The sequence below is a fragment of the Dryobates pubescens genome, chromosome 31, assembly GCF_014839835.1.
Source record: "Dryobates pubescens isolate bDryPub1 chromosome 31, bDryPub1.pri, whole genome shotgun sequence".
NCBI lineage: Eukaryota > Metazoa > Chordata > Aves > Piciformes > Picidae > Dryobates > Dryobates pubescens.
In genome coordinates this window covers 5,285,918-5,309,728 of record NC_071642.1, presented here as the reverse complement: position 1 = coordinate 5,309,728, position 23,811 = coordinate 5,285,918, and the positions used below count along the sequence as shown (strand labels likewise).

Below are 23,811 nucleotides of genomic sequence, written 5' to 3'. Positions count from 1 at the left end.
GGTGCTGAATTTCACAGCCACACTCAGTGCCATGGCTTCCATGAAGGCAGAGCCCAGCTGGGCTGAAGGTTTCAGTGCAATGTTTCTGCTGCCTTTTTCCCCACCCCCAACTTTTTATTAGGAAGAATGGGTTCTGCTTCCTGCTGGCAAGAGAAAGAGAGGCCAAGGGAAGAGGAGGTTGAAGCCCAGGTCTCTTCAGCAGGGTGATTTGTACATCAAAGGGAGTGCAGGCCCTTGGACTCAGGGAATTCATCATTCAAATCAGCTTCACACAGGGCTTGAGGCTTGAAGCTGAGGCTGGTCAGCTCTGAAGCCAACTGTTGGTTTCCAGGCAGCCCTTCAGTGTTCCAGACCAAGGTTTTGCACCCACTGGGAACAGAGCAAAACTGAAGAGATCCTCCAGGAAAATAAAAGGAGGAGGAGAAAGGAGAAGGCCAACTGCTGGAAGACCAAGCCAGAGAAAGAGTGGCTGAAGATGGACAGACCTGGAAAGAGCCCTTCAGCTCCCAAGCCAACCTGCAGCTGGAGGCTCTTCACCCAGAGGCACTGACTCTGACCAGGCCACTCTGCTGCTGCTGCTTCTGTGGAGGCCACTTTGGGCTCTCACCCAGCAGTTATTTCTTCCATGCCATCTGGAATCCTGTTCTGGGATCCTAGAATCCTTCCACTTTCTGCTTCAGTTTCCATGTGAAGTGTTTGATGCTTTCAGGGACTTGCAGTTTAAGTGGACAACAGCCAAGCTGGGTAAAGCCAAACTTCCCTAGATGGGACAAGCACTACTCAAATCACAGCAGCCCTCCTCCACCTGCACTGAAGCTGCTGCAGAAGGGACTCACTCAGCTCCCACACAGTGCCAGCAACACAAAAGGAACCCAGAAGGCTGTAAAGCCACCAGTGGAGCCCTTCAGAGTGCCATGGAGGAGGTGCAAAGCACCAGGGCTGGATGCCAGCTTCCTCCCAGAGCAGGGCAGGCCATGCTTTGGCTGCTCCTGGGGCAGCTGGTCAGGTACTGAGCAGCTTCAACAACTGACTCCATAGCACCCTGGGGGCTCCCCTGGCAATGCCAACAGCAGCAGACCTGGCTTCAGAATCACAAAGCAGAATCCCAGTCCTCAAAGCAACCAACCAGAGGGGTTCCAAAGCCTCCCACAGGTGAACCCTTCCTGCTTTAACATCCCCCCAGCATCTGCCTGCTCAGCTTAGGGTAGCTCTGCTGCCTGCTTGCTTACCTCCTGGCCTTGCACCTTACATCTAAAACATGAAACGTTTTGTAAGATGCTCTTTGCTTCCACACAGTGCCCTGGGCCAGGCACTGTTTGCTCTCAGACAGGCCCCAGAGCTCACCCAAGTGCTCAGAAAGCTTCCTTGCAGCTCCAGCCACCCTGCCTTTTGCACCAGACTGGCAGCCAGCCCAGGTAGCTGGAAGTAAAACCAAAGACAGCAAAGTTAAGAGATGCATTTAATGCACCTCCTGGTGGAGAAATCCTTGCACAGAGGCTGGCAGTGGAACCATCCTCTGCAGTCATAGCATCAGAGCAGTGGCAGGGTCGGAAGGGACCTCAAGGGTCATCTTAGCTCCAACCTAGCTCCTGCAGGTCAGTTGTTTGGACTAAAGCATTCCCTTGGATCAATGGCTTTGACAAGTAGGGAAGAGGAAAGTAAGAGGTGAGCAGAGGGGAAGTGCTGAGCCCCCCCTGTCCTGTTGCTCTCAGCCAAGCACTGCAGCAGTGTTCAATGCTTCTCCTCCTCACCGACCTGCGCTGTGCCAAAGCAGCCAAACAGCCACACAGAGGCCTGTGCTGAAATCCAGCCCCTGGAGGGATGGAAAGGGACCAGAGGCATCCCCAGCTGAAGCCATGGGTGAGATGCAGCCAGCAGACCCCTTGAGAGCAGCACCATATTTCAGAGGATGGTTGAAGTGTGTAGCTGGACTGAAGCTGGAGGCAGAACATTCGTGGCTGGGTTTAATGACGACTCCTCCCCAGGAGGCTCCTCACTGAATGCAGACACAACTAAACCAGTCCTAAATACACCCTGGGTGGACATGGATATGGTTGGGAGAAGGGGGGAAAAAAAGAGTTCTCAGCACAGTTCATTCCAGCTGCTTTTCCTCTGCAGCTGGGCCTTGACTTTGCAGGGTGCCCTGGGTCTGCCCAGCTGGGTCCCCACTCTGTGCCACGCAGGCTTCAGGCTGGTCCCTCTTTGTGCTGCCATCAGGCAGCTCCTCTGCAGCTGAGCTGGGGCCTTGCAGCTCCTTCACATGGAGGGTGGGGTTGGTCAGTTGCTCTGGGTCCTGCTGGGGGGCTGGTGTGGTGCTGTCTTTGGGAGGCTCAGGGCAGCTGACAGGAGCTATCACCAAGGGAGGCTGAGGTAGGTCTTTCTGCAAAGAGAAGGTCACAGTCAGAATGGTGGAGAGCAGGAGGGCTCCAAAGGATGCTGAGGGGACTGGGACAGCTCTGGTGGGGACAGGATGAGAGAATTGAGGCAAGCAGCACTCTGCCACTTCAGCTTCCTCTCTCTTTACTAACAGCCTGCAAACACTGGCAACTTTGCCACCACATCTCAGGTGGCCTCAAGTGCTTCTCCAACAGAGCTAATCCTCTAGAGAATGACAATGAAAGTGAAATGCAGGATACAGAATTAACCAGGTTGGAGAAGACCTTTGAGCTCATGGAGCCCAACCTAGCACCCAGCACCAGCTGATCAACTCCACCATGGCACCAAGGGCCTCATCCAGGCTTATTTTAAACACCTCCAGGGATGGGGACTCCACCTCCCTGAGCAGCACATCCCAACAGTCAATTTCTTCCTTACCTTCAGCCTAAACCTCCCCTGGCACAGCTTGAGACTGTGTCCTCTTGTTCTGGTGCTGGGTGCCTGGGAGAAGAGACCACCACCCCCCAGCTGGCTGCAACCTCCCTTCAGGGAGCTGTAGACAGCAATCTCTAGAGAAAAGCTGGGGAGGGTCTCACAAATCACTGAATGACAAAATGAAGCTCACTGAGGGAATCCCTGGCCTGAGGGATTTGGCCTTCAAGTAACTGCAACCTGCTCCAGTGCATGGCCAAGGCTGGGTGAGGCCTTGAGCAGCCTGTGCTGGTGGGAGGTGTCCCTGCCCATGGCAGGGGCTTGGCACTGGATGATTGTGAGGTCCCTTCCATCCCAACCCATTCCATAAAGCCACAGGCATGCATCATGGCACAAATGGCTCCTTCTGGAATCAGCTCAACTTGTCCCACAGTGAAGCCAAGTAAGAAGTTACCACCTGGAGCTCCATCTCCACCTTCCCAAGCAGCAGGGTAGGAAATAGTACAGACAAATACTTAGGAACAGAATCATAGCACAGCAGGGGTTGGAAGGGGCTTGGAAGGGCTTCCAGTCCAACTCCCTGCAGTCAGCAGGGACATCTTCAACCACAACAGGCTGCTCACTCCTGCCTAACCTGATCTGGTTCCAGGGATGGGGCTTCCACCACCTCCCCAGGCAGCCTGGGCCAACATTTTATGCCTTCTCATCACAGAATTGTCAGGGCTGGAAGGGACCTCAAGGCTCAGCCAGTTCCAAGCCCCCTGCCATGGGCAGGGACACCTCACACCACAGCAGGTTGCTCACAGCCACATCCAGCCTGGCCTTCAAAACCTTCAGGCATGAGGCTTCCACCACCTCCCTGGGCAGCCTGTGCCACTCTGAGTTCCCACAGAATCACCAAGGTTGGAAGAGACCTCAAAGATCATCAGGTCCAACCTGTCACCACAGAGCCCATCTCTCACCACCCTCCTGGGGAAGAACTCTGATCAGAAGCTGGCAGGTTTGTGCTTTGTCTGCTGCTCACCCCAGCAGGGAGGCTTGCAGCACAAGTGCCACACCAAGGCCAGGTTAAAAGACTGAGCAGAACACTTCTCAGAGGCACTGCCAAGGCAGCTGGGGGGGAGTCCCCCAGCCTTTCAGGTGGCAGTCTGGAAGTTGGCAGACTCAGGGAGGAGGGAAGAGCTTACTCAGCTGAGAGGATTCAAACCCAGGCTGTTGTTGGAAGCTTGAGGGCCTTGGCCTTTGTGGAATCCTAGAATGGCTCAGGCTGGAAGGGACCCCAGGGACCACCCACTGCAACCTCCCTGTCACAGGCAGGGAAGCCTCCCAGCCAGGCTCAAGGCCTCATCCAACCTGGCCTTGAACACCCCCAGGGATGTCCTCTCATACAGATCTCAACCCTGCTCATACAATGCTCCACTCCAACTGATGTGGAGCAGAACTAGAAGTGGGGAGATTGAGATTGGATGTCAGGAAGAAGTTCTTCCCCAGGAGGGTGGTGAGAGCCTGGCACAGGCTGCCCAGGGAGGTGGTGGAAGCCTCCTGCCTGGAGGTGTTTGCAGCCAGGCTGGAGGTGGCTGTGAGCAACCTGCTGTAGTGTGAGGTGTCCCTGCCCATGGCAGGGGGGCTGGAACTGGCTAAGCCTTGGGGTCCCTTCCAACCCTGCCAGTTCTGTGATTCTATACAGCTGCTCCCACCAGAGCTCAGAGGAATCCAACCCAGGCAGAACCAAGGCCAGGCCATGGCTGCTCCACCTTCCACCGCCCAGAAGCACCCCCAGAAGGCAACACTGCCGAGGCAAGGCAAACCCAACCTGTCCCCAGGCAACCAACCAAGCAAAAGGGGAATCTTGGGAGTTGGGTTGAGAAGACTGCAAGACTTTACTCAACTTTAAAGCTAGTTAGGGTTTGCTAACACTGAGTATTTCTCGGAGACACCGAGAGCAAAGTGGTATTCACCGCAAAGCCGCTGCCCGTCCAGAACATGCCCAGCTCCTTCCTCCAGAGGGCCACAGCAAAGCTGGTGAGCAGAGTGCAGGGCACCAGGTAGAGCAGGGCAGGCTGGCCCATCTGCATCAGTGCCAAGGCCACGAAGGTCACCAGGAGCCCGATGCCATAGCCTGGGGAGAAAGCACAGCAGCAGACACCGCTGCGTCGCCAAGGCCGGAGCAGACCTCATCGAGTGCAAGCTGGCCCCCAGCACCTCCTGACAGCTAAACCATGGCACCAGGGCCACCTCCAATCCCCTCCTGAGCAGCTCCAGGGATGGGGACTCCACCACCTCCCTGGGCAGCACATCCCAAGGGCTAACAACTCTCTCAGTGAAGAGCTTTCTCCTCACCTCCAACCTAAACTTCCCCTGGCACAGCTTGAGACTGTGTCCTCTTGTTCTGGTGCTGATTGCCTGAGAGAAGAGCCCAACCCCCACCTGGCTACAACCTCCCTTCAGGGAGTTGCAGAGAGCAAGGTCTCCCCTGAGCCTCCTCCAGGCTAAGCAACCCCAGCTCCCTCAGCCTCTCCTCACAGGGCTGTGCCCCAGACCCCTCCCCAGCCTTGTTGCCCTTCTCTGGACACCTTCAAGTCTCTCAATGTCCTTCTTAACCTGAGGGGCCCAGAGCTGGACACAGGACTCCAGGTGTGGCCTCAGGAGTGCTGAGCACAGGGCACAAGGACTTCCCTGCTCCTGCTGGCCACACTCTTCCTGATGCAGGCCAGGATGCCCTTGGCCTTCAGACACAGCTCTGAGAGCAGCAGCCCAGCAGAGCTGGGGGCAGGCAGCACAAAACATCTCCATTGGCTTTTTCTTCCCTTCCCCTTTTCCTTTCCTTTCCTTCCCTTCTCCTTTCCTTTCCTGCCCTACCTCCCCCCTTTTGATATTGTTGTTTGTTGGAAGGGAGCCTCCAAGGGCATCTTGTCCAATCTCCCCTGCAGGCAGCAGGGACAGCTCCAACTGGATCAAGCTGCCCAGGGACACATCAAATCTGCTCTTGAATGGCTCCAGGGATGGAGCCTCCACCACCTCCCTGGGCAGCCTGTGCCAGTGTCTCCCCAGCCTCACTGTGCAGAGCTTCCTCCTGATGTCCAACCCAACTCTGCCCTGCTCCACTTTCAAACCATTGTCCCTTGTCCTGGCACTCCCAGCCCTTGTCACCAGTCCCTCCCCAGCTCTCCTGGAGCCCCTTCAGGTACTGCAAGGCAGCTCTGAGGTCTCCCTGGAGCTTTCTCTCCTCCAGGCTGAACATCCCCAACCCCTTCAGCCTGTCCCCATAGCAGAGGTTCTCCATCCCTCTGCTCATCTTGATGGCCTCCTCTGGACCCACTCCAGCAGGTCCCAGCGTCCCAGAGCTGGGCACAGCACTCAAAGGAGCACCTCCTGCAGGTGTTGTGCAGCTGTCTCTGCCATCCTTACCTATTGTGCAGGCTACAAAATAGACTCTGGATGACTGCACCTGGATGTCAAACCTATGGCAGTAGGCTACCAGCAAGCCTAGGAGAGGAAAGAGCAGTTACAACAGGTTTACAACAAAGCTTGCACACCAAGACACAAAGCCATCAAGTCAACCAGGAGCACTAAAGCTCACAAAGCAGCTCTGTGACACAAGCTCAGGAGAGCTGAAGCACTCCAATAATGCTCAATTCCATCTGTTCCCAGATCCCAAAGGTTCATCCCAGCCCCAAGAAAGAGCTGCAAAGCCTCTTCTTGTGGTGACCACTGTGGGAGCTCCTTGGGAAGGCAGCACAAAGCTCTGGCTACTGAGTCATGGCTCTTACAGGTCAGAGGGACACAGATGGGGACAACCCAGACAAAAGCTTTCTCAGGAGGAAGCTGGACTCCAGGCAGACTTCCACACACTACCTGAAGTCAGATTTGAGAGAAGAAGTGGCAGGAACAGTGGAGAGAAGCACTCAGAACAACTGCAACCCAACAGGCTCCATCTGAACAAGAGAACTTCCTTGGTGTGAGGCTGCTGGAGGCCTGCAGCAGGCTGCCCACAGAGGTGGTGGAGTCTCCTCCTCTGGAGAGCTTCCAAAGCCCCCTGGGCATTGTGCTCCTGGGCAGGCTGCTGTGGGTGCCCTGCTGTGGGTGCCCTGCTTTGGCAGGAGGGTTGGAGGGGATGCTCTGCAGAGGTCCCTGCCAACCCCCCCACGCTGGGGCTCTGCCTGTTAGGCAGTGAAGGAATGATGAAGCTTTGGGTGGCCAGGAGTGTCCTCACATCACGTGCAAGGGGACACAAAAGTGCCCCTAGTGAAGGTGTTTCATGCTGTAAAAATCAACTCCTGATACTTCTCTGCATCTCCTGACATCCCCACAGGGGAAACTGAAGCAGGAGGTTAATGCTCTTATAGCAAGAGGGGGGGAAAAGAACATCCAAGGTAAACCTCCACACGTAAGAGGCTGACAGCAGCTAAACCTTTCTCTTCAAGCAGAAGCCCAAGAGGTACAAAGCACTGACAGCTCTACAAGTGAAACTCCCAGCAGACTGAAACAAGAACTACCTGGAACTAGGATGTCTCCAAACCCCAGGAGGGAGAAAGGCCTGTCACAGAGAGCCAGGGGCGAGGAGTTCAGGCGCGGCACCTTCAGGACCATCGGGAGCTTGGAGGGACAGAGACAGACACCATCAGCAGCTGCAGGCTCCACACAGGCACTGGGGAGAGCCTGGCACAGGCTGCCCAGGCAGGGGGGGAGCCTCAGCCCTGGAGGGGTTCAAGGCCAGGCTGGATGTGGCTCTGAGCAGCCTGCTGTGGTGTGAGGTGTCCCTGCCCGTGGCAGGGGGCTTGGAACTGGCTGAGCCTTGAGGTCCCTTCCAACCCTGACAGCTCTGAGACATCCTGAAATTAACCAAAGCACTGCTCCTGCAGATTCAGCTCTTATTTCCTCAGCCCCTCCGGCCCCTGCCCCCTGCCCGGCCCCTGCCCCCTGCCTGGCCTCCTGCCCCCTGCCTGCTCCCCGGCCCCTCCAGCCCCTGCCCCCTCCCCTGCCTCCTGCCCCCTCCCCGGCCCCTGCCTCCTGCCCGCTCCCCGGCCCCTGCCCAGCCCCTCCAGCCCCTGCTCCCTGCCCGCTCCCCGGCCCCTCTGCCCCCTCCCCGGCCCCTGCCTCCTGCCCCCTCCCCAGCCCCTGCCTCCTGCCCCCTCCCCGCTCCCCAGCCCCTCTGCCCCCTCCCCGGCCCCTCCAGCCCCTCTGCCCCCTCCCCGGCCCCTCCAGCCCCTCTGCCCCCTCCCCGGCCCCCTGCCTGCCCCCTGCCCTCTCCCCGGCCCCTCCGGCCCCTGCTCCCTGCCTGCTTCCCGGCCCCTGCAGTCCCTCCAGCCCCTGCCCCCTGCCTGCTGCCCTCCCCTCCAGCCCCTGCCTGCTGCCCTCCCCTCCGGCCCCTGCCCCCTGCCTGCCCCCTGCCCTCTCCCCAGCCCCTCTGGCCCCTGTGCCCCCTGCCCCCTGAGCCAGGCCATGCTGTACAGCTCTGTGCCCTCAGCTGGATGCTGCCAACAGGCACAGAGCCCCTGCACACCACCACCTCTTCCCCTCTGCCTGCAATTTGTGTTCCTCTCCTCTGCCTTTCCACAAAGCAACCACCTGAGGAGTGGAGGAGGGGAGGCACAAGCTGCCCATCTCAGGTTTCTCTCTTATGCTTCCTCAGCACTAAGCTGTTTCCTAACCTGGTGACATGTGTTTGTGAAGCTGAGCCAAGAGCCTCCTCACACTGAAACCCGAGCAAAACAAGATAAAAAAAGCCCAAAGCTGTGGCAACAAAGCACTGAAAGGCTGTGCTGCCTCTGCCTGCAGCAGGCCTCCAGAGGGCTGACTCTCAACAAGGGCAACTGTAAACTACTGCAGCTGGACTATCCCAGCCCAGGCTGGGTGAGCAGTGGCTGAGAGCAGCCCTGAGGAGAAGGCCTTGGGGGTGTCAGCTGGTGACAAAGTCCCCAGGAGCCAGCACTGGTCCCTGGCAGCCCAGAGCCAGCTGAGTGCTGAGCTGCAGCCAGAGCAGGGAGAGCAGCAGCACAGGGAGGGGATTCTGCCCCTCTGCTCTGCTCTGCTCAGAGCCCACCTGCAGCACTGCCTCCAGCTCTGGGGCCCCCAGCACAGGAAGGACCTGGAGCTGCTGGAGAGGCTCCAGAGGAGGCCACAGAGAGGATCACAGGGCTGCAGAACCTCCCCTGTGGGGACAGGCTGGGAGAGTTGGGGCTGTTCAGCCTGGAGAAGGCTCCAGGGAGACCTCAGAGCAACCTTCCAGTACCTGAAGGGCTCCAGGAGAGCTGGGGAGGGACTTTGGACAAGGGCTGGGAGTGCCAGGAGGAGGAACAATGGCTTTGAGCTGGGAGAGGGGAGAGTGAGAGTGGAGATGAGGAAGAAATTGTTGCCAGTGAGGGTGGGGAGAGCCTGGCACAGGCTGCCCAGGGAGGCTGTGGATGCCTCCTGCCTGGAGGTGCTCAAGGCCAGGCTGGATGAGGCCCTGAGCAGCCTGGGCTGGTGGGAGCTGTCCCTGGGCATGGAGGGGGCTTGGAACTGGATGATCTTTAAAGATCCCTTCCCACCCAACCCCCTCTGTGATTCTCTGAATGAAATTCTTCCCAGCTGGCCATTCCAGTTTGTGTTGCACTCTTCACAGTGCAGAGAGGTTGGGAGTGCAGCAGCAGGCAGGCAGGGCCAGCTCTCAGGTGTTACCTTCTCATGGGTGGCAGAATCAGATGGGCCTGCAGCCACCTCCACCATGATGCTCTCCCCAGTCTGAAGGGGACAAACCAAAGAGAGAAAAAAAACCTGTTAGCTTAGCAGCTCTGGGGGCACTTAGGAGCAGAGGGACAAGCAGGGGGTCCCACCTGCTGGGCAGCAAGCACCTGACTTACCTTGGTTAGAAAAGGGGTGATGAAAACAAAGAACACATCATAGACAAAAAGGACCAGGAGGAGCAAGGTGCAGCCCTGAGGGGAGAGAGAGGACACTTGGTATTTACAGCTACCCCTTAGGAATCAGCAAAGAACTAATCCCCAGCAGCCTGGGGCTGTCAGAGGCAAAAGCTGATGAGGAGAAGAGTCACCCAAAGTGGTTTTCACTTAGTTCTTCAGGGCTGCAGGTTGGGGCTGGCCTGCACCTCCCAGGAGAAAGCAATCCCTAGAGACAAAGTGAGATGCTGGTGCCTCAACTCCTCCATCATGCAAGACCCTCCCCTGCAGCCAGCTCAGCTGCTGAGGAAACAGCAAAGGTTCCTCCTCCTTTTCTCTGGAGGCTCTGAAATAGCAGCCCCAGGGCTCTGGGCCAAGCTGTGCAGGGAAATCAGCTTCCAGGTGAAGGTAACTTGAAACAGCTGCCTTAGGGATGACTAAATGATGTGGAGCTGAGGATGCTGAGTGAGCTCTGGAAGGTTTGGAGAGGCCACAACAGCATCAGGTGTGTGTCAGATCCCAAACCAAGCCAACAGCAGCCCCACACCCCCCAGAATCAGAGAATGGGCTGGAAGGGACCTCCAAAGCTCAGCCACTCCAACACCCTGCACTCAGCAGGGACATCCTCCACCAGATCAGCTTGCCCAGAGCCCTGTCCAGCCTCACCTTGAGTATCTCCAGGGATGGAGCCTCAACCACCTCCCTGGGCAGCCTGTTGCAGTGCTCCAGCAGCCTCCTGCTGCAGAACTTGTTCCTCACATCCAATCTCAATCTGCTCTGCTCTAGTCTGAAGCCATTGCCCCTGGTGCTGTCCCTGCAGGCCTTTGGGAACAGTCTCCCTGCAGCCTTCTTGTAGCCCCTTCAGGTCCTGGCAGGCTGCTCCAAGGTCTCCCTGGAGCCTTCTCTTCTCCAGGCTGAGCACCCCCAGCTCCCTCAGCCTGTCCTTGCAGCAGAGCTGCTCCAACCCCCCTGATCATGTTCATGGTCTCCTCTGGAGAAGGTGGTGTGTGGGGCTGTGGTAGTTTAGAGGGCAGTTACAGACTTCCAGAGGGGCCAGGGGGTGGACCAGAGAAGTGTAACCTTTTCTGTTTCATCCCCCTAAGTCCTGCATCCCCAGAAACCCAACCACTCCTGCTTGTTCTGCCCTTTTCCCTCCCTCTCTGCTCCCAGGAGGATGCCCAGGCTGTTAGCTCTTGTGGGAGAGGCCTGGTGCTGGCCTTGGCAATGCTGCCAATGAGGCCTGGAGCTGCCAAGCTGAATTCTGTGCTGTGTCACAGTGGTTTGGTATGGGGAGAGAGAGAGGCTTGGGGGAGGTTGTGGAGGCTTGGGTTTGTTGGCCTGGTTTGAAGGGCCTGGTGTGAAGCTTTGGCTTCCTGGGGGTCTGTGCTAAGCCCAGATTTTGAGGTGCTGCTGTGCTGTTGTATAGTTGTCAAGAGCCTTTCCATTTGAACTCTCCCAGCCCAGCCCAATCCTTCCTGGGAGCATTCTTCTTTTGCCCCTTTTGGAAGAGGCCAAAGAGCAAATCTGCCTCACTCTGAACTGTGAGAGGGCTGTGACTTTACTGGCCCAGAGCTTCAAGCTACCAAACCCCAGCAGGGGTAACCACCACACCCCCCTTGAGGGCCTCCTCTGCACCAGTCACAGCACTCTCTGCAAAGCTACAAGGCAGTGGAAGTGAATGGCCAAGCCCTGTGCTGCACAGGGAGGGCCTCCTGTGCCTCAGCAGCCTCTGCCAGGCAGCCTGTGGTGCAGAGCTGTTTGACTCTCATACCTTGAAGGTGGGCAGGCGAATGGTTTTCAGCATGTAGAGGCAGAAAGCGATGCCCAGAGCATCCTGCAGCACCCAGGCCCACCTAGGGACAGAGGAGAGCAGCTTTGGTGTAGCCAGCACCAGCCAAACCACCCCAGGCCTTGGCACTGGCCACCTCCTTGGGGCAGAAAACATCACTGAAAGCTTGCAATCAACCCTGCTGGCAGCAGGGGCTGGGCAATGGGAGGCTGAGCCTGGGCAGCCTGAGAGCCTCTGCAAGGGGAGGGCTGGATTGGCACTGAGGCAGCAGCAGTGTGGTGCTGCCTAGCCAGGCTTCAGTGAGGCTTGCCACCAAGATCATCACAGAACAGGCTGGCAGGGACCAGAGACTGGCTGGGGGGCTTGGTGCCATGGCTTAGTTGATTAGATGCTGTTGGATGATAGGTTGGATGATCTCAAAGGTCTCTTCCAACCTATTCTATTCCAAGCTCATCTAGCAGCCCCCAGGGACATCCCCAACCAGAGCAGGTTGCTCACAGCCCCAAACAACCTGACCTGCACTGGTGCCAGGGATGGGGCAGCTCCCAGCTCCCTGGGCAGCCTGGGACAGGCTCTCCCCACCCTCAGGGTCAAACATTTCTCCTTCTCTCCACTCTCAAGCTCCCTCTTGCAGTTCCAAACCATCCCCCCTTGTCCTGTCCCAACAGGCCCTGCTCCAAAGTCTGTCCCCAGCTTTCTGCTCAGCCCTTGAAGCACTGCAAGGCCACCAGAAGGTCTCCCTGGAGCCTTCTCCTCTCCAGGCTGCCCAAGCCCAACTCTCTCAGCCTGGCCTCCCAGCAGAGGGCTTCCAGCCCTGCCAGCACTGCTGTGGCCTCCTCTGGCCCTGCTCCACCAGGTCCCTACATGGACTTTAAATCCCTCCAGGGATGTGGACTCCTCCACTGCCCTGGGTGGCCTGCTAAAGCTTAATTCAATTCATAAGGCTTCAAAGCCAAGCTTGACAAGAGGCAGTCCTCTGTGAGCAGCAAGAGAGAGATGGAAGCACACAGAGCCACAGAGTTGTTTGGGTTGGAGAAGCTCTTTAAGACTGATTCCAACCAGCAACCCAACCCCACCATGGCCACAGGGCTCTGGAACACCTCCAAGCATGGGGACTCCACCACCTCCCTGGGCAGCCTGTGCCAAGCCCTGACCACCCTGGCAGCAAGGAAATGTTTCCTCCTCCCCAGCCTAACCCTCCCCTGGCACAGCTTGAGGCTGTTTCCTCTTATCCTCATTGGTTACTTGGGAGAATAGACCAAGACCAGCCTCATCCCAAACTCCATTCAGAGAGCAATGAGGTCTCTCCTGAACCTCCTCTTCTCCACACCAACCACCCCCAGCTCCCCCAGCTGCTCCTCCCCAGCCCTGTTCCCCAGCCCCTTCCCCAGCTTGCTTGCCCTTGCAGAAGGAACAACCCAGAACTGCCACCCAAGCCTCCAGGCTCCTTTCCTGTCCCTCTGGCTCAGTTTAGGCATCTCTGGCTGTCAGCTGAGCCTTCCTGCAGCACACTGCAGCTCCCAGCAGAGAGCCTGAAGCCCACACTTACTGATCCTCGTTCCTGAAGACTCCCCAGAGGACGCTGAGGGAGACGCAGAAGGCGGCCAGCAGCAGCATGCGGACCTGCGGCCGCTTGTGGAAGTAAGGCAGGTTGTTGTCTGGCACCCTGCAAGGCAGCCACACCAGGGTCACCCCCTCCTCCCCCAGCAGGGCCTGCCAAGGATGGCAGCACCCCTGGCAGCCCTCCCCAGCAGGTCACAAAGCAGCCCCTGTGCCTGAGCAGCGGGGAGGAGCTGCCCCTACCTGCACTTCCCCAGGGGCAATCTGCGGACGAAGGGCGAGAGGCAGCTGTAGAGCCCGATGGAGGCAGCCAGGCAGAAGATTCCTATGATGACATAGACTGAGAGAGGAAAAAGGAGTCAGGGGACGAGGCAAGAGAGGCTTCTTTCCATACCCCAGCTGAACAAAGCCCAGTCAAAGCCCCTGAGTGAGCACTAAGGCTCCCAAGGGCATCCTGGCCTGCATCAGGAAGAGTGTGGCCAGCAGGGGCAGGGAAGGCCTTGTGCCCTGTGCTCAGCACTGCTCAGGCCACACCTTCAGTCCTCTGTCCAGTTCTGGGGCCCTCAGGTTAAGAAGGACATGGAGAGACTTGAAGGTGCCCAGAGAAGGTGCCCAAGGAGGCTGGGGAGGGGTCTGTGAGGAGAGGCTGAGGGAGCTGGGCTTGCTCAGCCTGGAGAAGAGGAGGCTCAGGGGAGACCTCACTGCTCTCTCCAACACCCTGAAGGGAGGCTGGAGCCGGGAGGGGGAGATGCAGCAGGACAAACCCAACTCTTGAAGAGTACCTAAGTGGTCATAGAAGAAATAGAGGAGGACCAGCATGGAGCAGCACATCACCACAAAGACACAGATCATGATGGGAGTCACGTCCACGGTCTCGTCGTCGTGCTTCTCGGCCCCGTCGTCACGCTTGTGCTTCATGTAGCGCCTGCAGGGCGACCAGGCCACACTCAGCCCTGCCAGAGGGCACAGCAACTGCCTGGCCTTGCAAAACAGGACACAACCTATCCAGCAGGGACAGGGGGGAGTTCTCCTTCCCCTCTGCTCTGCCCAGACCACGCCTGGAGTATTGTGTCCGGCTCAAGAGAGCCAGGGGAGCGCCGGCGAGAGCCCAGCAGAGGCTGCGAGGAGCACGAAGGGGCTGCAGCACCTCTGCTGTGAGGAAAGGCTGAGAGCCCTGGGGCTGAGCAGTCTGGAAAGGAGAAGGCTGAGAAGGGATCTGATCAATGCCTGTAGGCATCTGAGGCTGGGTGTCAGGATGGAGGGGCCAGGCTCCCTTTGACCATGTCCTGTGACAGGCCACGGAACAGCTGCTCCAAGCTGGAACCCAGCAGGTTCCACCTCAACAGGAGGAGAAGCTTCTTTGGTATGAGGCTGCTGGAGGCCTGGAGCAGGCTGCCCAGGGAGGTTGTGGAGTCTCCTTCTCTGGGGACTTGCAAAGCCTCATCTGGCTGTGGTGCTGAGTGACCTGCCCTGGGGGATGCTGCTTTTGGCAGGGGCTTGGACTGCACCTCCCAGGGGTCCCTTCCAACCATTCTGTGATCAAGGAGGTGCTGGTCAGTACCTGCTTGTGATCCCCAGGCACCCTGTGCTGTCCCCTGGGTCCTTCACTTGTGCCTGGCCTCACCCTGGGAGGGTGACAGGGGCCTGGAGCAGGCTGCCCAGGGGGGCTGTGGAGTCTCTCTCTCTCTGGAGATACTCAAGCCCCACCTGGCTGTGTTCCTGTGTGCCCTGCTCTGGCAGGGGGTTGGCCTGGATGACCTCCAGAGCTCCCTTCCAGCCCTAACATTCTGTGATCTCAGAGGTCCCCTCCAACCTCCACCCAGCTCTGTGACTGGCAGGGCTGCCAGGGGAGCTGCAGCCAGCTGTGCTCTGGCTGTGAACAGCCCCAGAGAGCTGGCACCCAGCACCCCCCTTACTCACTTTTTGACATCTCTGCTTCCTGCCCAGTAGCCTCCAATGGCAACAGTGCCCACAGCCATGACAAAGATGATCACCATGTTGTAGTCCAGCACAGGCTCGTTGGGGGCATACAGAGCTCCTTTCACCGAGCTGCCAAAGCTCTGTGGGGGGAAGGAGGTGATGAGGACCTGCTGACACTGCCCCTGAGCAGAGGGGCAGGATGAGGGCCTGCTGACACTGCCCCTGAGCAGAGGGGCAGGCTGAGGACCTGCTGACACTGCCCCTGAGCAGAGGGGCAGGCTGAGGACCTGCTGACACTGCCCCTGAGCAGAGGGGCAGGCTGAGGACCTGCTGACACTGCCCCTGAGCAGAGGGGCAGGCTGAGGACCTGCTGACACTGCCCCTGAGCAGAGGGGCAGGCTGAGGACCTGCTGACACTGCCCCTGAGCAGAGGGGCAGGCTGAGGACCTGCTGACACTGCCCCTGAGCAGAGGGGCAGGCTGAGGACCTGCTGACACTCCCCCTGAGCAGAGGGGCAGGCTGAGGACCTGCTGACACTGCCCCTGAGCAGAGGGGCAGGCTGAGGACCTGCTGACACTGCCCCTGAGCAGAGGGGCAGGCTGAGGACCTGCTGACACTCCCCCTGAGCAGAGGGGCAGGCTGAGGACCTGCTGACACTCCCCCTGAGCAGAGGGGCAGGCTGAGGACCTGCTGACACTCCCCCTGAGCAGAGGGGCAGGCACTGAGCTGTCACTCAGCAACCTCACAACTGCTCTAAGAACTTGAGAGCAATCTCTTGGCTCTGCTCTAAGAGGGTTTTATTTCCAGCACCAAGCTCCACTTTGGTTTCACTCTGAAGATGCTCCTGGGCCCTGCTGAGACCTCACCTGCAGGGCTGTGTCCAGCTCTGGGGCCCTCAACACAGGAAGGACTTGGACTTGCTGGAGAGGGTCCAGGGGAGGCCACAAAGATGATCAGAGGGCTGCAGAACCTCCCCTATGGGGACAGGCTGAGAGACTTGGGGCTGCTCAGCCTGGACCAGAGAAAGCTCCAGGGAGATCTCAGAGCTGCATTTCAATATCTGCAGGGGAGCTGCAGGCAGCTGGGGAGGGACTGCTCAGGAGGGGCTGTGGGGATAGGGCCAAGGGGCAATGGTTTGGAACTGGAGCAGGGCAGAGTTGGGTTGGACACCAGGAGGAAGCTCTGCACAGTGAGGCTGGGGAGACACTGGCACAGGCTGCCCAGGGAGGTGGTTGAGGCTCCATCCTTGGAGCCATTCAAGGTCAGCCTGGCTGTGTCCCTGTGCAGCCTGCTCTGGCTGGAGCTGTCCCTGCTGCCTGCAGGGGCTTGGCCAAGCTGCCCTTGGAGGCTCCCTCCCAGCCCAGTGCAAGCTGTGAGATAACCTCAGCAGGCATCTGCCTTTTTGTTCCACATCCTAACACAGCCTTCACAAGGGCAACACCCACAGGTGCAGAGCTCTTAGGATGGACTCCAAACACTGCTGAGCAGAGACTCATTTCAGTCAGGTAAGAGAAATTAGAGCCTGCTGTGGACCCCAGGAAACCTCTCCTGAGAGCTCTTCTCAGTGGTCCCCAGTGACAGGGCAAGGCAGAATGGGCATAAACTTGAACATAGGAGGTTTGACCTAAACACAAGGAGGAACTTCTGTGCAGTGAGGGTGGCAGAGCCCTGCAGCAGGCTGCCCAGAGAGGCTGCAGAATCTCCTGCCCTGGAGACTTGCAAAGCCTGGCTGGGTGTGTGCTGGGTGACCTGCCCTGGGTGATCCTGCTCTGGCAGCAGGGCTGCACTCAGTGATCTCCAGAGCTCCCTCCCATGCTGTGATCCTGTGGCTCAGAGGATCTCCAGAGATCCCTCCTGTGTGCCCCACTCACCTTGCCAATATCCAGCATGTCAGTGTAGCTGAGCAGAGCCACAGGGATATCAATCTCTTCATACTGACTCCTGTTGCCCCCAGGAGGGACCTGAAAGACAGCTGGGCAGGTGAGAAGGCAAGCAGCAGCTGGCTGCAGGGCAGGGTCAGCACAGAGGGGGCAGGAAGGCACTCACCAGCCTCTCCCTGCTGACTATCAGCAGCCCACGAGCTCCATTGATCTGAGCCAGCCTCACTTTCTCATAGAAGGTGCAGTTGCCTCTCATCACCATGGGGATCTGGTTGTTGAAGCCCCCATCAGGGACATCAGAGGGAGAGCACAGGACTGAGGCTGTCTGATCCTGCAGCTGCAAGAGGGACTGCAAGAAAAAACACCAAGGGCTTCACAGCTGCATCCAAAAGGCAAAGCAAGAGCAGAAAGCACAGAGCTTGCCAGGGGGCTCTGGGAGGTTCCAGCAGGGCAGTGACTGAGGGCTCTGGGAGCAAGCAGAGAGGAGAACCAGGGCTGCTCTGCTGCAGGCTCCTGCCTGGCTTCACTCTCTGCTACAGACTTGTGCAGGCAGTCAAGGGTGGGACCTGGTCTCTGCCTTTGCTTCCTCCAGCACTGCTGCTCTGCTGCTGGCATCCAGGGTGGAGGAGCAGAGCAAAGCTGCTGGGGTGGCACAGAGTGGCAGGCTGAGATCAGGTAGGCTATGAAGGCCAGGCTGGATGTAGGCTGGGCAGGGGCTGGCTGGAGAGCAGCCCTGAGGAAAAGGCCTTGGGGGTGCTGGGGGAGGAGAAGCTCAGCAGGAGCCAGCAGGGAGCACTTGCAGCCCAGAGAGCCAAGCAGAGCCTGGGCTGCAGCAGCAGAAGTGTGGCCAGCAGGGCCAGGGAGGGGATTCTGCCCCTCTGCTCCTCTCTGCTGAGACCACAGCTGCAGCTCTGGGGCCAGCTCTGGAGCCTCTGTGCCAGGAAGGGTCTGGAGGTGCTGGAAGGTGTCCAGAGAAGGGCCACAAGGATGAGCAGAGGGCTGGAGCTGCTCTGCTGTGAGGACAGACTGAGGGAGTTGGGGCTGTGCTGTCTGGGGAGGAGAAGCTTCCAGGGAGACCTAACTGTGGCCTTCCAGGATCTGCAGGGGGCTGCAGGAAAGCTGGGGAGGGACTCCTGAGGGTGCCAGGGAGGGACAGGACTGGGGGGGATGGAGCAAAACTACAAGTGGGGAGACTGAGATTGGATGTGAGGAAGAAGTTGCTCCCCATGAGGGTGGTGAGAGCCTGGCACAGGCTGCCCAGGGAGGTGGTGGAAGCCTCAGCCCTGGAGGTGTTTGCAGCCAGGCTGGAGGTGGCTGTGAGCAACCTGCTGTGGTGTGAGGTGTCCCTGCCCATGGCAGGGGTTGGGACTGGCTGAGCCTTGAGGTCCCTTCCAGGCCTGAGAGTTCTGTGGCTCTATGAACACCTGGGAGCACAGCCAGGCTGAGCTGAAGCCCAACAGCACAGAGAGACTTCCAGCTGAGCCCAGCCATGGCCCAGCCCTGCACACTGCACTCTGAGCTGCTTCTCCCAAGCCCTGGGGCTCAGAGATGCTGCAGGCCTGCTCCAGGGCCTCAGCTTTGGCCTTCCTCAGAGCCTGCAGGTGTCCTACAGACATCTGCTCTGCTGCTTGACACAGCAGCAGTGTACAACACCAGAGAGGCTTCCTGGTGCTAGAGACAAGCCTGGCAGGAGCTGCTCCTTGCAAACCTGAACAGGCAGCAGCTCTGCCCAGCTCTGTCTGCATTCCCTCTGCTGCCTGGGGGGAGCTGTGTGAGCAGAGGCAGCTCACAGCTCAGCTCCTGCAGGTAGCTGATCACAGAACCATTCAGGCTCCCCAGGCCAGGAAGGGATCTGCTGGAGAGAGTCCAACAGAGGCTACAAGGATGAGGAAGGGACTGCAGCACTGCCTGGGGAGGAGAGGCTGAGAGCCCTGGGGCTGCTCAGTCTGGAGAGGAGAAGACACAGAGGGGATCTGATCAATGTCTATCAATAGCTGAGGGCTGGGGGTCAGGAGGGAGGGGACAGGGCCAGGCTCTGCTCAGTTGCACCCTGGGACAGGCCAAGGGGCAGTGGATGGAAACTGCAGCACAGGAGGTTCCACCTCAGCATGAGGAACTTGTGCACTGTGAGGGTCCCAGAGCCCTGGGGCAGGCTGCCCAGAGAGGTTCTGGAGTCTCCTTCTCTGGCCCCAGCTGGATGTGTTCTGTGTGCCCTGTGCTGGGCTCTGTGCTCCTGCCCTGGCAGTGGGGGTGGCCTGGGTGGTCTCCAGAGGTCCCTCCCAGCCCCTAGCACCCTGTGAAAGGCATTTTGAACACATTCTGCCCCCACTGCTTGCCTTGGTACTTACAGCCTTGCCCAGGTCATGTGGCAGATGAGCCCACTGGGAGTTGAAGAGGATGCAGTAGTCCTTTCCTTTGCTGCTCCCCTTCTCTGGGAGGACATGCACCATCCCATACTCACAGCACACCTGCAAAGGCAACACAGCTGGCACTGCAGCTCTGGAGGGCAGTGCTGCTGCCCAGCCTGCCCTGGCCTTCAGAGAGAGCTGCCAGGAAGCTTCAGTGAGCACAGTGCAGCTCATTACCACCTCCCCCACAGCCCAGGCAAAGACTTCAGACACATGAGCCTGCTGCTCACATCCCTGCTGGTGCCCTCAAGGCACCCACAGCAAGCCCAGAGCTGCAGGGGCACTGCTGGGTGGAAGAGCCCTGTCCAGAGGGACACTGCAGGCTTGAGAGCCAAGCCACTGGCAACCATGAGAGCTTCAACAAGGCCAAGTTCTGCACCTGGCTCAGGGCAATCCCAAGCTCAAATCAAGGCTGGGTGGAGGATGGATGGAGAGCAGGACTTGGGGATCAGGAGAAGCTCAACATGAGCTGGCACTGAGCACTGCCAGCCCAGCCCCAGCCTGGCCTGGGCTGACCCCCAGCAGTGTGGGCAGCAGGGGCAGGGAGGGGATTCTGCCCCTCTGCTGTGCTCTGCTCAGAGCCCCCTGCAGTGCTGGGGCAGCTCTGGAGGCCTCAGCACAGACAGGGACCTGTTGGAGCAGGGCCAGAGGAGGCCACAGCAATGCTGGCAGGGCTGGAAGGCCTCTGCTGGGAGGTCAGGCTGAGAGAGCTGAGCCTGGGCAGCCTGGAGAGGAGAAGGCTCCAGGGAGACCTTAGAGCAGCCTCTCAGCATGTGAAGGAGGCCTCAGCAGAGCCAAAGGCAGCAGAGTTCTTGTTCCACCACCTCAAGGCTTTGATGCTTCATTTTGTCTCTCTGTCACAACAAAAGGAAGCTCAAAGCAGTGCAGCTGCAGCTCTGGGAGGGTGACAATGTGAGGATGGCTCAGAGCTCCCAGACATCACTTCATGCCCTAGATCAGCCCAGGAGGAAATGCAACCTCCTGTGCAGATCCCACACAGCCTCTCCCACCCCCCCAGAAGCTCTTTGGATGCCCAGGCCCAGCTGTGCTCAAGCACTGCCACAAGAGCCTTGGGGGTGCAGAGCAGCTCCCCAGGGGCCAGCAGTGCCCTGCTGCAGCCCTCAGGCAGCTGTGTGCTGGGCTGCAGCCAGAGCAGGGTGGGCAGCAGAGGGGATTCTGCCCCTGGGCTCTGCTCAGACCTCACCTCCAATCCTGCCTCCAGCTCTGGGGTCCCCAGCAGGAGGAGGACACAGAGCTGCTGGAGAGAGGAGGCCACAAAGATGATCCCAGGGCTGGAGCAGCTCTGCTGTGAGCACAGGCTGAGGGAGCTGGGGCTGTGCAGCCTGGAGAGGAGAAGGCTCCAGGGGGACCTCAGAGCTGCTGCCAGCACCTGAAGGGATCCTGCAGGAAGGCTGCAGGGGGACTTCTCCTGAGGGTGTCTGGAGACAGGCCAAGGGGGAATGGTTTGGAGCTGAGGCAGAGCAGGGTTAGGATGGAGCTTCACAGAATCCATCCTGCTGCAAGAGTCCTCCAAGCTCATCCAGCCCCAGCCCTGACCCAGCACTGAGGGTCAGCACTAAGCCTTGTGCCTCAGCCCCAGGCCCTCTCAGGGAGAAGTTCAGCAGGAGGGTGGTGAGAGCCTGGCACAGGCTGCCCAGGGAGGCTGTGGCTGCCTCCTGCCTGGAGGTGTTCAGGGCCAGGCTGAGTGAGGCCCTGAGCAGCTGAGTCTGGTTGAGAGGTTGGCAGGGGGTTGGAGCAGGTGAGCTCTGGGGTCCCTTCCAACCTGAGCTCTAACAGCTGCTGTGGTCCCAAGAACCTCAGAGGGACTTCAGAGCCACCAAGAGCTGTGCCCCTTGCAGGCCATGTGCTGCAGCAGGGCTCCCAGGGCTGGGCCAGCCTGGAGCCCACCAACAGCAGGCAGCAAACCTGCACCCCAAGGGAACTCTCCTGCCACAAGCACTGCCCAGGGGGAGAGCCTCAATCAACAAGAGCCTGGGACTGCACCACCTGCCCCCACCTCACTCTGCATCTCCAGACACTGCTGCCAGCTCCCTGGGCCAGGAAGCACAGAGACCAGCTCCTGGATCCCTCACTGCAGGCAGGCAGAGTGGTGAGGAGGAGGCAGGTGCAGCATGCCCCTGCAGCTCAGGCTGAGCTTCCTCACCAGCTCAGGCTGAGCCTTCCTCACCAGCTCAGGCTCCCCCTGCCCTTGAGCACCTCCAGGCAGGAGGCAGCCACAGCCTCCCTGGGCAGCCTGTGCCAGGCTCTCCCCAACCTCACTGCCAACAATTTCTTCCTCATCTCCACTCTCAATCTCTCCTCTCCCAGCTCAAAGTCATTGTCCCTCAGCCTGGCACTCCCAGCCCTTGTCCAAAGTCCCTCCCCAGCTCTCCTGGAGCCCTTCAGCTACTGGAAGGCTGCTCTAAGGTCTCCCTGGAGCCTTTTCTCCTCCAGGCTGAACAGCCCCAACTCTCCCAGCCTGTGCCCCACAGCCCTCTGTGGCCTCCTCTGGAGCCTCTCCAGCAGCTCCAGGTCCTTCCTGTGCTGGGGGCCCCAGAGCTGGAGGCAGTGCTGCAGGTGGGGGCTGAGCAGAGCAGAGCAGAGGGGCAGAATCCCCTCCCTGTGCTGCTGCTCTCCCTGCTCTGGCTGCAGCTCAGCACTCAGCTGGCTCTGGGCTGCCAGGGACCCTTGCTGGAGCTGCCAGGGACCCTTGCTGGCACTGCCAACCCACTCAGAACACTAAGGGGAGGGGAGGAAATAAGGAAGGGAAGGATGCTGGGCTCAAAAAGGGGATGCTGAGAAATGAGCCAGAAGTGGCAAGCAGAGCAGCCTGCAAGCAAAGACCCCTGGCATGGAGACAAGCAGGGGACAGGGATGGGACAGGGGAGAAAGTCCCAGAACCATTTAGGCTGGAAATGACCTTCAAGCCTGAGTCCAACCACAACCCCAGCACTGCCAGGTCACCACTGAAGCATGGCCCTCAGCACCACATCCACACAGCTTTTAAATGCCTCCAAGGGTGAGGAGCCCACCACTGCCTGGGCAGCCTGTTCCAGGCCCTGACAACCCTTCCAAGGAAGGGATTGTTCCTCATGTCCAACCTGAGCCTTCCTGTGTGCAGCTTCAGGCCATCTCTCTCCTCTGTCACCTGCTGCAAGGCTCCAATCTCCTGCCATGGGGTTGTGAAGAGTCTCCCCCTCAGCCTCCTTTTCTGCAGGCTAAACAACTCCACTTCCCTCAGCTGCTCCTCACAGGACTTAACCCTTCCTTAGCAGCTCTGTGGCCTTCTCTGGGCCTGTTCCAGCACCTTGATGCCTTTCCTGTAGCAGGGGCACAGAGCTGAACCCAGTATTAGACCAGCAGTGCCAGGGAAGCAGACACAGCACCCTCCAAAGCACCTAACAGACCACTTAAGAACTTGAAGAGACTCTTCAGAACACAAGCCACAGAAGCATCCTGCAGTGCAGGAAGTAACAACCCTCCCTCCACAGAATGGCAGGGGCTGAAGGGACCCCTGGGGAGCATCCAGTCCAAGCCCCTGCCAGAGCAGGGTCACAGGATCACACCCAGGTGGGCCCTGAATCTCCAGAGAGGGAGACTCCAGAGCCCTCCTGGGCAGCCTGCTCCAGGCCTCTGTCACCCTCAGAGTGACAAAATTCTTCTTCCTGTGCCAGGCCTCCCTGCCTAGCCTGGCACACCCTCTGAAACTCCGTGCCACAAAACTTATCAGGACCGCAGACCGGGTTGGGTTCGGCACCATCCCCTTCCTGCCCCGCCGGCTGCCTTTGGGGAGGGGAGGTGAAGCCAAAGCCGAGCCAAGGGCTGTCGCTGCCGCAGGGATCCCAAGCCCAGCCGCTGGCCTGCACAGCCCTCCCGAGGGGCTGCCCGGGGAAGGCTGCCGGTGCTCAGAGCCTGCCAGAGCTAGAAGGTAACGGCGCTAACTGCAGGGCAAAGAGGCGGGGGGAAGCCCTCAACAACAAAAGCTTCCCATACGTGCAGACATACACATGAATAGAGCGAAAGGAGCAGGCTGCGGACAGGCGGGGGGCACAGCCCCGTACGAACGCTGCTCCTTTCCGCTCCTCCGGAGCCCGGGGGCCGCCACCCGGCCCAGCCCCGGCGGGCAGACGGCCCCGCTCCCGCCGGCCAGCCCAGGCGCTGCCCTGCCCGCCCAACACCGCCCGGCCTTAGCGGGCCCGGCGGCACCCCAGACCCGCCCGGGGCCAGCGCCGACCCAGCCCAGGTTCCGCCGCCACCGCGCTCCGAGCGGCCGCCGTGCCCCCGCGCCGGGCTCCCATCCCCGAGACGAAGGGCCCGAGGGGCTCCCGGCGCGGGCGCGGCGCCTCACCTGCGGCAGGACGCACAGAAGCAGCCAGAGGCGGAGCCGGGCCCGCCGCGCCGCCATGCCGGGCCCGCCGCGCCGCCGCCCGCTTTGTTCGCGACCGGGCCGGGCCGGGCCGGGCCCCTTCCGCACCGGGTCCCCCTGCGCCCCGCCCCGGAAGTCCCGCCCCGCGCTCCCCAGCAGCCAATGGGCTTCGCCGACGTGCAACGTCACTTCCGCTAGCCGC

General features: G+C 59.6%; 1 protein-coding gene across 1 annotated transcript; it reads right to left on the bottom strand.

Moving 5' to 3' along the window:
• Positions 1 to 1,002: 1,002 nt before the first annotated feature.
• SPPL2B (signal peptide peptidase like 2B) lies at positions 1,003 to 23,729 on the bottom strand. Its single transcript, XM_054175254.1, has 15 exons — positions 23,592 to 23,729; positions 19,184 to 19,303; positions 17,002 to 17,184; positions 16,827 to 16,916; positions 14,956 to 15,095; positions 13,818 to 13,960; positions 13,279 to 13,375; positions 13,025 to 13,141; positions 11,458 to 11,539; positions 9,651 to 9,725; positions 9,469 to 9,531; positions 7,305 to 7,404; positions 6,217 to 6,294; positions 4,767 to 4,927; positions 1,003 to 2,380 (listed from the first exon to the last, which is right to left on the bottom strand). The coding sequence occupies exons 1-15, from the start codon at positions 23,646 to 23,648 to the stop codon at positions 2,093 to 2,095; spliced, it is 1,794 nt and encodes a 597-aa protein (XP_054031229.1). The 5' UTR covers positions 23,649 to 23,729; the 3' UTR covers positions 1,003 to 2,092.
• Positions 23,730 to 23,811: the final 82 nt, after the last annotated feature.

Bases quoted from the DNA above. Each gene is read 5' to 3' on its own strand.
- SPPL2B (XM_054175254.1), bottom strand. From the start codon at position 23,648: ATGGCGGCGCGGCGGGCCCGGCTCCGCCTCTGGCTGCTTCTGTGCGTC. The intron at 15,096-16,826 runs GTGAGTGGGGCA...TTCCCCCCACAG, and splicing joins ACATGCTGGATATTGGCAAG to AGCTTTGGCAGCTCGGTGAA. The intron at 6,295-7,304 runs GTAGTTCTTGTT...TTCCTCTCCTAG, and splicing joins TGGAGACATCCTAGTTCCAG to GCTTGCTGGTAGCCTACTGC.